The sequence below is a fragment of the Eleutherodactylus coqui genome, chromosome 1, assembly GCF_035609145.1.
Source record: "Eleutherodactylus coqui strain aEleCoq1 chromosome 1, aEleCoq1.hap1, whole genome shotgun sequence".
NCBI lineage: Eukaryota > Metazoa > Chordata > Amphibia > Anura > Eleutherodactylidae > Eleutherodactylus > Eleutherodactylus coqui.
In genome coordinates this window covers 144,782,307-144,797,015 of record NC_089837.1, presented here as the reverse complement: position 1 = coordinate 144,797,015, position 14,709 = coordinate 144,782,307, and the positions used below count along the sequence as shown (strand labels likewise).

The 14,709-nt window shown below is 42.1% G+C and overlaps 1 protein-coding gene across 1 annotated transcript in view; it reads right to left on the bottom strand.

Annotated features, from left to right (window-relative positions):
* Nucleotides 1-4,844: 4,844 nt before the first annotated feature.
* KCNMB2 (potassium calcium-activated channel subfamily M regulatory beta subunit 2) overlaps nucleotides 4,845-14,709 on the bottom strand; it is a 217,774-nt gene continuing 207,909 nt past the window's right edge. The window contains exon 5 of the mRNA XM_066590069.1: nucleotides 4,845-5,396. Coding sequence (XP_066446166.1) covers nucleotides 5,112-5,396 — 285 coding nt within the window. The 3' untranslated portion in view covers nucleotides 4,845-5,111. The remainder of the gene's footprint in view (nucleotides 5,397-14,709) is intronic.

Below are 14,709 nucleotides of genomic sequence, written 5' to 3'. Positions count from 1 at the left end.
AAAAATTTCCAAAAAGAAGGTTTTTTTTACTGTGTAAAAGTAGAAAAATGTAAAAAAATAAGTAATTTGGGTATTGTTCTAATCATACCAACCTGCAGAAAAAATGTATTTTGTCATTTATGCTGCATTAACGCTGTATAAAAAGAAGCAAAGAGAAACAATGGCAAAATTGATGTGTTTTCTCTCCCTGTCCTCAAAAATAAATGAATAAAAGTTTTAAAATTATATGTACCCAAAAATCGTACTAATAAAAACTACAGTTTGGCCTCATACGGCCTCGTCAACAGAAAAAAAAAAGTTATGGCTTTTGAAAAGTGGAGATGGAAATCCCCAAAACATCGTTGCGTCCTTAGGCCTCATGTCCACGGGGAAAATCAGATCCGCTGCAGATTCTCCATGGAGAATCTGCAGCGGGTCCCTCCTGCCCCGCGGACATGAGCGCCGAAAATAGCAATTTAAAAGAATTTACCTATCCGGCGCGGGCGACGAAGCTCTGCTCTTCCTCACGGCCGGATCTTCATTTTCGGCCGGCGGATGAATTCCTGACGCCGGCGGCACGTCGTCGACGTGCCGCGCGCATGCGCCGGGCACATCCGCCGAGCCGAAGCAAGGGAGATGCGGCCGTGAGGAAGAGAAGAGCTTCGCGGTCCGCTGCGGGTGAGTAAATGCTTTAAATTCCTATTTTAGGTCTCCCGCGGATCCGGACGGCTTCCATAGGCTTCAATAGAAGCCCGCGGGAGCCGTCCCCGCGGGAGACCCGCATGAAAATGGAGCATGGTCCAGATTTTTTCATGCTCCATTTTTTTAAAAATCACTTTTATTGACGATCCGCGGGTATTTATGTACCCGCGGGTGGTCAATGCATCCCTATGGGGTGCGGATCCGCATGCAGGAAATCCGCTGCGGATCCTAAATCCTATTTTCCCCGTGGACATGAGCCCTTATGGCCAAAATAGACCATGTCTTTAAGGGTTAACACTAGTGGCTTCTTTTAGCAGAATAACGTGCTCTGCCACACTGCAGAAGTTGCCGAGGAATGGTTTGACAAACTTGACAGAGTACCAGGTGTAAAATTGGCTTTCAAATTCCCCAAATCTTAATTGAGCATCTGTGGGGCAAGCTGGAAAAACAACTCCAATCCATGAAGGTGCTGTCCCACAGCTGACAGGGGTCTAGTAGAGTCCTTGCCTTGATGGGTCAGAGCTATTTAGCAGCATGAAGGGGACCTACACAGTAATAGGCTGGTTATTTTAATTTCATGGCTGAGTGGGGTATCAAACTGGCATAAAGGAAAAGTGGAGCGGTTGTCGCCTATGGCAGCCATTAAGCTAGGTACTCTCAAAAATGAAAGGCAGAATCTAATTGGCTGCCATGAACAACTAGTTCACTTTTCTTTGTACCAGTTTAATAGATCTTCTCTTATGTCTTCTCATGTATGTGGGCAGCTCATTAAAACCTGAGCCATAAAGCTGTCCCATAACATGACACCCACAAACGTCTCTTGGCACATAGGAAGGCGTTAATCAACGACTTTACACCACTTCTACGGTGTAGAAAAGTCGCAAATTATAGTGCATGCCATATTTGTTCTTAAATTTCAGATTTTTCATACCTCTTGCCACAAAAGTGGGTAGGTTTATTGGATGGTTGGTGGCCCATGTGGCATGACAGATTTACTATTGTTCATGCTAGAAATTGGTACAAATTATAGCGCAAATCTAATTCTGTTCACGGAAGGCATAGATCTCACTTTCTAGCATAAGGACAGCCAAAGATCCAACAAATTCATTTGGAGTCATATGCCTCTAAGTACATTTGCTGCATTTTACTCCAATGAAGTATGGATTAAGACTGGCGTATAAATCTCCCACATTGAAATTCATTAATAATTATTGCATTAGATATGGTATTATGGAGGTACTCTCCTGCTTCTAGCAAATAATATCTATAAATGTGGTCCTGTTCAGACTCATATGAAGCCATAAGGTCTTATTTTGGCTCCATGGAGTCTCTAAGTACACAGATGTATGTATTTTCACACATGTGGAATATTTCTGTAAAATAGCTTAATCTGCTGCTGCGGATTTCTACTCCCTAATCCACATGTGTATATGCAGATTTCAGTGCAGACTTTTTATGTGCGTCTTGCAGAATTATACCACATATGTGAAAGGTCCCTGAGGCAGCACTGAAGGGTTCCCAGGAATGCAATTTAATTAATACGAAGGTGGATGTGGAGGGAACAAGGTTCTTGCTATCGTGAAGTAATTTTATGTGAGTGCATACAGATATTTTTATTTAATTCAGTGGTCTCTCTTTAAAGAACAGCTGTCAGGACCTCTGACAAGCACGATGGGCTGTATACATTTATGGTCGCATCCCTGTCAACACTATCTTTTAGACCGCCTCATTTGGCCGCAACGGCTCTCATTACTTACAAAGCTTGACATTAGTCTACAGTTAAGTGAGTAAATATGACATCAGCCATTCACAATGGGTGGTCACTTGACAGCAGACTTGTCTTAGGCTCCGTCAGTAATGGGAGCCATTGTGGTCAATCAGAGAGGTCTAGGAGAAAACTAAAAAAGGGTGGTGAAGTCAGTGGGGACGTGAATGTAGAGCAAAAGAGCCCTTTCTTCTTCTCAGAGGACCTGACAGATCCTCTTTAACCATTTATACAAACACATAATATATTGGTATTTGTTTTATTCCAAATGGAAGAAACCAAAGTCTAAAGTGATATTTATAATGGTACCATGTCAATGTCATCATAGAAATAGTACTTTAGAGGTTGTTTTCTTCCTACTGTGGGAGAGTAATTTGCATATTTCTTCTAGGGCGTATATGGTCTCCACTCTGCCTATTCTCCTTATAGAGGCTAAGTATTCCATTGCGCCAGTGGTTAAAAATGACACAGCCAACCCCATTCTCTAGCTGTAGGTGGGTACACTCTGTTCTTACCATTACATGAGGGTATTCCCAAGAGTCCTACATCTGACTATTATTGTATTTCCAAATGGAGCCTGTTAGCATAGCAATATGGCTAGTTAAATGTCAGACTCATTTTAGACCATGCTTTTTTCATGTTTTTTGTTCCTTCCTGTGACTTTTATGGATATATTAGTGACCAGTAACATCAAATGTACATTATGGCTGCTGACAAGTGTCTGTGGGCAACTTACATTGCCATTTCCCTGCCAAGCCCAGTGGTGATGCCAGCTCTGGTGTGTTTGCCTCGAGTTAATAACCTCATTAGTCATACAAAGCCTAATGAGAAAAAAAAACTTGAAAAGGCATGGTTTGCAATGTGTTTAAAATGTAAGCTCCTATATTGCTGCTACACAGGCAGAGAGAACTTTTCAAGTACATTGCAATATTGATATTAACAATGTCGCTCAATCCTTATATTTAACGTAGACTTTGAATCTAAAGATACCATGTGAAAGGCAAAATGCTACTTTGTTTTTGAGATATGTGTCTGTGACCCTTTCAGCAGAGTCATTGGAAGCCCTGTAAATTGCTGCAAATAATAAGAGAATAAGAAACGTAAATGAAATAACTCAGATTTCCTGCAACAATAAGATATACAAAAAAAGTTGTTATGCAGTAACAACAGCATGAGCCTTTAAGACATGAATTTAAGGGGAAATTATCAGTTAAACTGTTGACTAAAGCTGGAAATTGTATATGAGAATGCATAATACAGATGTAGCAATCTTTTTAATGACAGCCTTACTATGCTATTAATGTAGTGTGTTTTTCCTTCACTATAGAGTTAGAGCAGCGTAGCATGCCGACTGTACACATAATGATTGCTACATCTGTATGTAAAACTTTGCCCTGAATACACTATTAAGTCTCATGTATTAAAGCGATGAAAACTGCACTGATTGGTTACTGTGGGCAGAGTTGAAATGGCCCACCCGACTACCAGAGGATCTTCTGGTGGGCCCAAGCTCTGACACAATAATAGGCACCATAGGTTCAGCAGAAGACAAGCCCATTTGGATCTGACTTTGGAGCTAATGACTTGCTACTAGGGCCTACTTCTTAGGAGCTGGTTCACGATTAACATATTACAGCCTATTAATGATACAGTATGTCTTCTGTGTGCAATGACAACAACAAAGATTGCCATGTGATCGATAGTGCACATGTACATTTTCTGAACAGATTGATGATGAGCCCTCAATAATTTCCTCTTCCGGTGTGATCAAGAAACCCCCATATATCACTGATATGGCCAACAATTTTGGTCTTTCTTATAGACCATTTTGCTAAACAAGGCTTTAACAAACAAAACAAAAGTTCTTGCTAAGAGATATTGTACAAATAAATGAATAGATATAAAACACCGATGCAGAATACATTAGCTGAATTAAAAAGTGGATGTTTCAGAGATGTATGGTTCAAGCGGGGATATTTATTGCCCTAGGGTATGGCTGAAAAGCTGAATTCTATAAAGTAGATACTATTTTATTTATGCTTATATTGTCTAGTCCTGTTTATTTAACTGAGAGCAACAATAACGCTTTTTAAAGAATGGATTTTGCTTCTAAACGACCCATTCTATTAATTTTTCATTACACCTCCTGCCCCCTTAAGGTTCAGACTTAATTTAATAATTATCTTTAATCATTTGCAAATTCTGCAGTAAATTCAAATTAATTTTAGTTTTTTTCTTATATTTATTTTAAGAGTTTGTTTGCAAATATGAAACTAATATGAGAGATTTCACTGCAGTTTTCATTGTAGATATATAGGGGATTCTCTAACATAAAAGTGTTGGTTCGTCAAAGGCAAATGTTCTCCTGAAAGAGAAATACAACAATACTGAACATATATGAATTTAGAAGATGATGTCTATCTCCTAATAATGTCCCCTTAAATATGTCCAGCTTGGATTAAGAATAAAATAGAAATCTTAAATGACTAGTTTCACTTTCCCTTCATGACATTGTTTGCATATAGAACAGATTGTGCATTATTGCTCTACTTATAAGAATATATTAAGGAACTTATAAACAGACTGGCACATTACAAACTTAAGGTTCTTTGGTGAAGAATGAAAAAAACAGTATTTCGTTGAAAAATAAATTCAGAACTCGGTTTTATCTGTTGATCCTTTGGATTCTCTCACATAGAAGTGAGAGGTATTGAGTGAGCTTCACCATGGCGACAATAGCGATTCCACCTATCATCATACATGTTGGCCAAAATAATGAATGAAATAATACATTGGAACTGTACAGTTTGGTCAAAATAACATTCTTTTGATTTCCTTCTGGATCGTAGAAACACGAAAAACGTTGATGCTTTCGGAAATTTTCCATTATGAGATTGACAAGTGATAAAGAGTCTTCAAAGTTTTTTCCACACCTTGGTATGTATGAACACTGAAATGAGAAAAAAAAGATAAAGATACATTAAAAGTAGAGATCTGAACTGAATCATGCATGTACTTTAGCAGATAACTTTCATGGGCAAGGATGTGGATGTAAGAAGCAACGAGGAGCAGACAGCTCCACAGAACCAATCTCAAGGACGTACATTCAGTACTATAGAGGTGATTCATGCAGATGCTGAGGGGGCCTTAAAGATAATGGTTACTACTATCCTCCTGTCTATTGGATAGCAAGAATATGTGCCGGACTCCCCTCTACAGAGAAACTGCATTGTTAGGCCTTAGTCAGATGAGCGTTTTTTCGCGCGATTTGCGGATCGCATGACGGATGCGCATCCGCAAATCGCGTGACCGGTGCGGGCAAGTCGCCCGCAAATCGCCCGAAAATCTGCTCCTAGCCGCGTTTCATTAGAAATGGGCCGGAGCTGTCCAGCGCATTGCATTCAATGGAGACGGCAATAGAGCCGGCTCCATTTAAAGCAATGCGCTGCGGGCGAGCCCGGGATGAATTGTCGGCAAGGGCTTAAATATATAAGCCCTTCCCTGCAATTCATCCTAAAATGTGTAAAAATAAAAAATATATGTATACTCACCTTCTCCCGGCAGCCGGAGCTCCGCGCGGCTGTCCTGCAGTGGGTGTGAAGGGGGTGTGAGTCAGACCTGCCCCCTGATTGGCTCAGCGCTGAGCCAATCAGAGGCATGTCTCACTCACACCCATTCATGAATTCATGAATGGATGTGAGTCAGACTTGCCCCTGATCGGCTCAGCGCTGAGAGGCAGCAGTCACTCACCCATTCATGAATTCATGAATGGGTGTGTGAGTGAAACCTGCCTCTGATTGGTCAGGGCTGTGACCAATCAGAGGCAGATCATTCAGCAGGCGGGGATTTTAAAGCCCCGCCGGCTAAATAGTGCCGAGAAGCAGTTCAGGAGAACTGACAGCGGCCGCGGCTGGACTCCGGCTGCAGCGGAAAGGTGAGTATACAATTTTTTTTTATTTTAACACATTTTAGGATGAATTGCAGGGAAGGGCTTATATATTTAAGCCCTTCCCGACAATTAACCCCGCGCACGCCGGCAGCCCATTGCTTTCAATGGAGCGGCTGTATTGCCGGCTCCATTGAATTCAATGGGCAAACATCGTTCTTCTCTGTCACAGCTGTTACAGCTGTGGCAGAGAAGAATGATTTGTCTTCTATATGTTCTCAATGGGGTCGGCGCTGCTGCCGCCGGCCCCATTGAGCGCATATAGAGAAGAGAACAGGAATCGCAGATCGCAGATAGGTGCGATCTGCGGTTTTTTGTTCTATAATTTATCGGACGAGCGCATAAAAAGCGCTCATGTGTCCGATACCATTGCAAAGCAATGGTTTTATAAAATCGCCGGACGCATGCGCATGCGCAAATCGCGGCTAAAAACACCCGTCTGACTAAGGCCTTAGCAAACAAAGGGACTGGAAACTGGCCAAAGAGTCATGCAAAGGAAGTGGACTAGGAAATAATTATCAAGATCCTCTAGCCTGGGTGGAAAAACCCAGCAGCTCAATTGGTGGCCCAACTTAAAGGGAATGTGTCATCAAAACATTGCCTATTGTATAAATCAAGTTTTTATGCAAAATATTTTTTTAGGAGTTTTTGGTGTGTTTTTTATTTTTGATGTCACAATCTAAAAATCCTGTATCCTAAAAACCTACTGGTGATAAGACTTCCCTGCGATGCGAGAGTGAGTAAAAACGCATGATAATGAAACCAATGATTTTCAATGGTTTCATTCACATTAGTGATGTCTTCACTCTAGCCTTACAGCGCCCCTCTCAAGCCCTGCCTCTCCCTCTCGGGGAACCCCACTAGCCCCACCCCTATCTCTCCAAATATGGGGAGATATGTCAGAGATCCTCTTGTAACTCCACCCCCTCTCGCTCCTCTCTATGGGGGATTCCTAGTCTGCTTCGCAATGTTCTCCTATTGATTTCAATGGGGCCAGCGCTGCTTTTCTCTGTGCTGCGAGGCTAGAGTGAAGATATCGCTAATGCGAATGAATCCATTGAAAATCATTGGTTTTTATTCACTTTGGCATTGCAGGGAAGTTTTATCGACAGTGGGTGTGAGCCCTAAGGGTCCTTTTACATTGGACTATTGTCGGTTTGCATAAGCACCTGATGGTCGTCCCAGCAATTATCACCCCTGTTTCCCATAAAATGCACACTCTGGAGGTATCCTCTGTATACTGCAGCTCCTTCTCCGCAGCGTAGTCTCCCTGTCTGATGCTTATCAAGCATCCTTTTGAGGCTGAGATTTTTTACTTTCAGTTTCGCATTTATCTCATGATACATCAGCACAGCATTAGCTGTAGCTATACCATGTTTGCATGCTAGGGAACAGTTCAATTATTATTACCTTCTATATTCACCTGAATATGCTACATACCATAAGTATACAGCCAGGAGCATGAGCTGTGATCTCCACTATTATAACTGTGTGACCAGAGCTGTGATCATCATCAGTAACTGTGACAAGAGTGCCTGTCCCCCCCCCCCCCTTCCCCTGTAGGCAGTTTCTGTGGTAGGTTCCTGCATCACACAAACAGAGAATTTGATTAGACAATGAATACATAACCCCAAGTAGATCTGAGCTGGTCAGAATTGAGATCACATGACCATCTGAGAAAAAAGAGGCCAGGAGTTTCAGACAGAAAGAAATAACTAACCAAGATAACACTAGTCCACTTATATATACTGGGGATAGCTACATCCCTGATAAATAAATAAAAAAAAACACTGGGGCCCTTTAATCCATGCTGTGCAACCTCCTGTTTCCAATGTACATCATTGTTCATGGGGAAGACAACTATTCCTTTCACATTGATATCGCATCTTGCAGTGTATAATTTCAGAACAAAGCATTTCACTCTGAATGTATTTGTTATCTGAAACAATGAGGAAATGATAATTACTGTTTAGATATAATTTTGCCTCTCATCCAGTTTGTGCTATGGAGAAAGAATTTTCAAGTTTTTCAGTAGAATCATCTATACGTTCCCTGCTGCGTCCCGATCATGCGGTTATAAATTATAAATTAGGTTTAGAAATTAGAGTGAAATGAAGTACACTTCAAAGACTCTGCGTTCCTAATTCTAGGCCATTAATATGAACCTTTCCAGCATGTTGTGTAACAGAAAAAGGTGTCCTTGCCTGACAGCTAAAGAGTACTTTAATGCCAGAAATACAAGAAAAATGTTTGGGATTTTCTAATTCTAGACACCTTTGTTGCATATACCTAAGGGGGGCGTAACTGCGAGGACCTGTAACAAAACTTGTAATGAGGCCCCACTTTACCATGACCACTTTCACCAGCAAAGTTGCAGTAGCTCATTATTGCATGTGTGATACAGAACTAATATGTTTACTCCCAATAATCAAAGTAATATAAAATTTTATTGAGAATCAGGCAAAACAACACCAAATATAGAAACATTTAAAACCAAAAAGACACTTCAGAGACTCACAGAAAATACTGTGCGACCAGAAGCAGCACCCAAAAGTCTATAATAAGACAAGGATATAAATATATATAGGCATAGAGAACAAAATGCAAACAAATTCCAATAAAGTACAAATACTTGAAATAACCCTCCAGTTTTAGGAACAAAATCTGCCCTGGGGCCAGAGGGAGTGGGTGATATATTACCTGTAGTTCTTTTCTACCACCTCTCTGATCCAATGGTCCCATTTTCAGACATCCAAAATGGCCAGTGCAACCTTCACACTACCTAATCCCCACGGTGCATTTGTAGCGTTAGACTACTAATGTACTATGCCTGCTTTATGATTGGCTCATGCGATAAGCACTGGTTAATCAGTTTTGCTAGCAAGCAAAAAAAAAAAAAAGAAAAACTAAACTTTTTCTCCAATTATTTCCCGAACTGCCAGATTTACAAGGTCTTTAGATGAGGAAGGGGCACAGACGAACACACAGCAGAATAGAGACGTTACTACACAATCACACTGGAGCACCCCAGCAGCCTGCAGCACCGCTCAGGAAAGAGGATGCACTGCCGCTAGTGAGAGCACCTGGTCTATTAGATACTATACCACACAAAAGCTACCTTCAGGAGTGGTGGTATTTGGGGACACAGTGGGTCTCAGCTCAGCAGGGAATTACTACTGGGGAGTTGCAAGAATGTGATGATCAGTCAGCGGTCACATGATCAGGATGTATCACCAGAGCCCTGTACCACTCTGGATGGCAAAGAGGGGGGAATATCAAGGCACATGGGTACCAGGCACAATCTTGCAGGACCTGAGGTTAGATTTTAAGAGTATTAAATGCTGCTATGTTCTCCTCCAGGAATAAACTGATCATCTAAGAGGGTCTGGTGCACCTGACAGTTCTGTGGCAGCCCCAAGATGTTCAAAGACAAAGACAGTGGCATTTAACGCCCTCCCTCTGCAGCCATATTTTGTTGTCCCATTTCTTCTCCCTCTTCCTCCAGAATGACAAGTTATCCCCTATCCGACGGATAGGCCTTACTTGTATGCTTTGGGTCACTTACTCGTTGCATCACTCAACATCTCTTCAGCTTGAGGTCATGGAGTGCAGGTCTTATGTTCTCTTACAAAATATTTTGATTCACTGTAATTGTTCCCTCGATGGTCACAAGGCACCAAGGCCCTGAGGCAGCAAAAGCAATGCAAACCAGATGCTCCCTTCATTGTGCTTCACAGTTGGGATAAGGTTTTGGTGTTGTGTGCGGTGTACTTTTCCCCTCAAACATAGCATTATGCATTTGTTCTACAAAGCTCCACTTTTACCCTATATGTCCATACAACATTTTCCCAGAAGTATCAGGTGGTCTAGGAGCGGGCTTTATGCGTCTTTATTTAATGAGCAAAACACCCGTGAAACCCATACTTCCAATCACATTGCTTTAACTGAAACCCCTTTTGTCCAATAGTTCTCAGAGAAGACATTAAAGTGGTGCTTCCATCTTGGCCACTCATGGCTGAGATTATAATTCCCCTCCGACAGCATGTAAATGGAATTGGCTGTGCTACACTTTTTCTGTAACTCCCAAATGTGCCGTTTCTTAACTCAGGAACTGTGGAAACAGTCTAGCTTGCTGTGCTATGCTGTTTTCTTAACTCTCTTAACTTTTCTTAACTTCTATATTGTATGAGTTGAAGCTCATGGCTATCTCTGGCAGTCCCATGGAAATGAATGGAGTGTCCAACAGCACCTATGCGAGCTCGCATTGAGATGGAGAGAGGGACACACGGGACCCTTGTTTTCAGGATCTCTGGGGGTCTCAGTGGTTAGACTCCTACCGATCAGGCTTATCACCTATTCTGAGGATAGGTGATAAAAATCTATCTTTATATAACCCCTTTAAGAGTTTAATTGGGTTTGATATTAATGTGACCCTCTTTAAAAGAAAAAAAATCATTGTTTCACATTATGTGCCAAAATGCATATATGTGCTTGCGCATAAGGCCTGAAAAGGAACAGGTAATGCTTCTATGTAGATTTAAGTAGAACCGCCATTATAAATTCTACTGTAGAGCTCTAGGCACCCCTGACTCGTACTGCTACGGTCCTTACATTTCACTGGTTGGCTGGTAATAGTCACTTATATATAATTCCCTTACTCTACATTATAGCCTGTAATTGGAATTTTCTTGCTCTCTCACCCAATTGTCTTTTCATCGGAACAGCAATATGTGGTCCAGGATGACTTTTCAAAGGCAGTCACTAAAGATTGAATACAAACTCCAGATTTAGAGACAAATAGCAAAACTAATAAAGAAATAGACTGATTAATCATTTGGGCAATGAAGAAAAATAATTTCTTTGATAGCAATTTCCTTGTAAATGTATTGACTCTTTGCCTGGCACTTTACAATTCCTCTATTGTTTTGTAGCATCCTATTTTAAACATTTAGAAAATCCAGTCATTGTTCTTTCCAAATTCTGCCAACACACTCGGTAAGCTGATGCCAGCCTCATTTAAAATTCCCTCTGCTCCTTTCTTCTTCGCCTGCACGCATATCTTTGAACTGGCTGGCTACAGCTTTTTTACATATTTCTCTTTTTAAAGCCCTTCAACTCTCAAATCATTTATCTCAAAGACAACACATTTAGAAATACTACTGTCCACTGTGTAGGAGGAGTGCAGTAATCACCTAATATTTCCTTTTCTGTCCAAATCACTTCCATTTCCCTTACTGATCTTAAGGCTTTAGCTATTTGTTTTTGTTCCGTATACTATGAGTCGCTTGCAATTTAACAATCATGGTTAGAGGCCTTGAACATTTCCCCTGTTACTGCTCAAATTAATTAAAATTAATATCTGTTGCCAAAAAAATAAATTATAATAAGGGGGTTATCCAATCTTTGAAAATTGATGGCCACCATTGTGGACCCCCACTGATCAGCTGATTGAAGAAACTGAGGTTCCTGAAGTAAATAGGACAAGCCTACAGTAAGCCAGGACGGCCACTGCCAGTCATACGGTGTTCTGCAGTATGAGCACCATCATGCTCAGATGTAAAGATTGAAAAGGCTGAGGTGCTCATAGGAGTACCATGGCATCTTCAATCGGCGGAGCATTGGGGATACCCATTAGCGGACCCCCACCGATCAGATATTGATGCCTTATCCTGAGGATAGGCAATAAATTGTAAAAGGTGAGATAACTCCTAGATAGTTTAATAAAGTATATTAAATTGCAGACTGTATTTTTTTTCTTCGGAACCTAATAACCAATATCCCATAGAATAATAACTGACCAGCAGTTAATTGGACAATTTGGTCCTTCCATCTCACTTCAATATGTGTTTCCCCAACATATTAAGGAAGGCCATTGTTTTGTCTTAAGGCTAGAGTTGAGCAAACGTACTCTGCCGAGCTTGAAGCTCGTTCAAGTATTAGCGTAATTGATGGTGCTCGTTACTCGAACGAGCATCATGCCGTGTTCATCCCCGCCCCAGTTTTTGGCTCCTCCCTGCTGTGACATGCCTGTTTTGGCCCCTCCCCGCCGCGACGCAGCGCACGCGTCAATAACAAATTGAGAGAGAGAGAGAGACACAAACCAAGAAAAAAAAAAAAGCTCGGGACCCAGCGTACCACATACAAAACTGCTCAAGTCTCCCATTGTAGTCAATGGGGTTCGTTACTCGAGGAGAGCTCTCGAATTTTACGAAAAGCTCGACTCGAATAACACGGACCCGTGCATTTGGGTGCTCGCTCATCTCTACATAAGGTCGATTTACACTGGACGATTATCGCCCAAAATTCCCTAATCGGCGATCGTTTTAGCGATAATCGGTGCGTGTAAACGGGCGGCGGGCACCCGCATTTCGGGCACTTTTTGCTGATTGTTAAAATCAAGTGAGCTTGATTTTAACCATCACTTTTATCAGTCGTTCTCCACGGGGGAGTGCTGATAGCATTGTTTTCCCTGTGGAGTACAAAGGATCTGAGTGCAGATAATAGCCTCAGGCTATTAGCCTTCCTTTAGTGAAGGCTTATTTTACATACATAATTGGCATTTAGGTAGCTGAGAAGCTACTTGAATACCAATTATTTTTTATGCAAAATAATCGCTCAAAGCTGTCACTCAAACTATCCTTTGAGCCATCTTTGAGCGATTATCTGCTCGTGTAAATGGGCCTTTAGTAGCAGACAATATGAACAAACTTCTTGAGCCTGACTTTGAGACAAGTATGTTTGTTAGGCCTCGGTCACACGGGCGTTTTTTCCCGCGATTTGCGGATCGCATGACGGATGTGCATCCGCAAATCGCGTGACCGGGGCCGAAAAATCGCCCGAAAAATCTGCTCCTAGCCGCGTTTCATTAGAAATTGGCCGGAGCAGTGCAGCGCTGTCCAGCGCATTGAATTCAATGGAGCCGGCAATACAGCCAGCTCCATTGAAAGCAATGGGCTGCGGGCGATCTCACGATGAATTTTCGGGAAGGGCTTAAAAATATAAGCCCTTCCCTGAAATTCATCCAGAAATGTGTAAAAAGTAAAAAAAAAAAATACTCACCTTGTCCCGGCAGACGGAGTTCAGCCGCGGCCGGCCGGCAGGTCTCCTGAACTGCTGTGAGTAGTATTCAGCAGCCGGGGATTTAAAATCCACGCCTGCTTAATGAGCTGCCTCTGATTGGTCACAGCCTCACCAATCAGAGGCAGCTCTCACTCACCCATTCATGAATTCATGAATGGGTGAGTGAGTGCTGCCTCTGACTGGCTCAGCGCAGGCACCAATCAGTGGCAGCTCTCAGCTGTCATTCAGTAATATTTATTTACAAATGTTAAAGTTTAGTGGGGCTCCTTTGGCCCTAATGACATTGGCACTCTCCATGGCATAATGTCACGTTCGCCCGGAGCACAACATGCATAAGTAGATGGAATAGCTAAAGTACGTACAAGGTATGGGTTCGTATTTTGGCCAAGATACTTAAGAACAAGCCCATGACAAGGGTCCTCGTTGTCTCAGGAGCCCCTACTCTAACAAGACAGCTCAAACCCCGGGAGTCCTGCCTGCTATCAGGCTGATCATTCCAATAGGGATGGCCCCACGCTATGACCTGGGGGCCTGGCTCACCATAGATAGTAAACGATATAGAAGCTGTACAGGACACTGTTCACACCAACAGACCAGGGAATTCCACCCAGTACCTTATGCATGCAGCAACACCAAGCAACACATGCAAGTCTCCAAACACCAGGGTCCCGAGAGGGAATGAGGAGAGAGATAAATGACCAGAACCCTCTAGCAAGAGGGGCTCTTATTTATGTGCAGCAGACTGGTGGGGATTGGCTGACTGGAGCAATACACACTCAGTGTATTTTATGGATGGCTCCAGAGCGAGAGGCACTGTTTGTTAGTGTCTCTCTACTCATAGAGAGGTGTCCTGAGTGGGACATGCCCTTCTGATGTGCATGAGGGGCCTTTCACATGAAACAGAATTGTCTGCAGGATGCAGCACAGCTGCGGGTTTTGTCAATTAGTGCAGATTTTGGTGTGTTTTTAACTGTGCAATGTGTTCTGGGGAATGTCTTGTGGAATTTATTGTGTATTTTCTCCCAAACTGTAATTGTGGAATCTCCTGTATGTTAGAAATCCGCAACAACAATTCTGAAGACATCCCTAATTCTACATTCCGCAGCAGAAAGCTTTTTTGACTGCGCAATTTAATCTTGCAGTTGAAGTAAAGACGTGCAGATTTTAACAGGTACAGAATTCAAGCCCCATTGGGATAAAATTGTTTCACAGAAATGTACGTGCGGACTAATAGCGA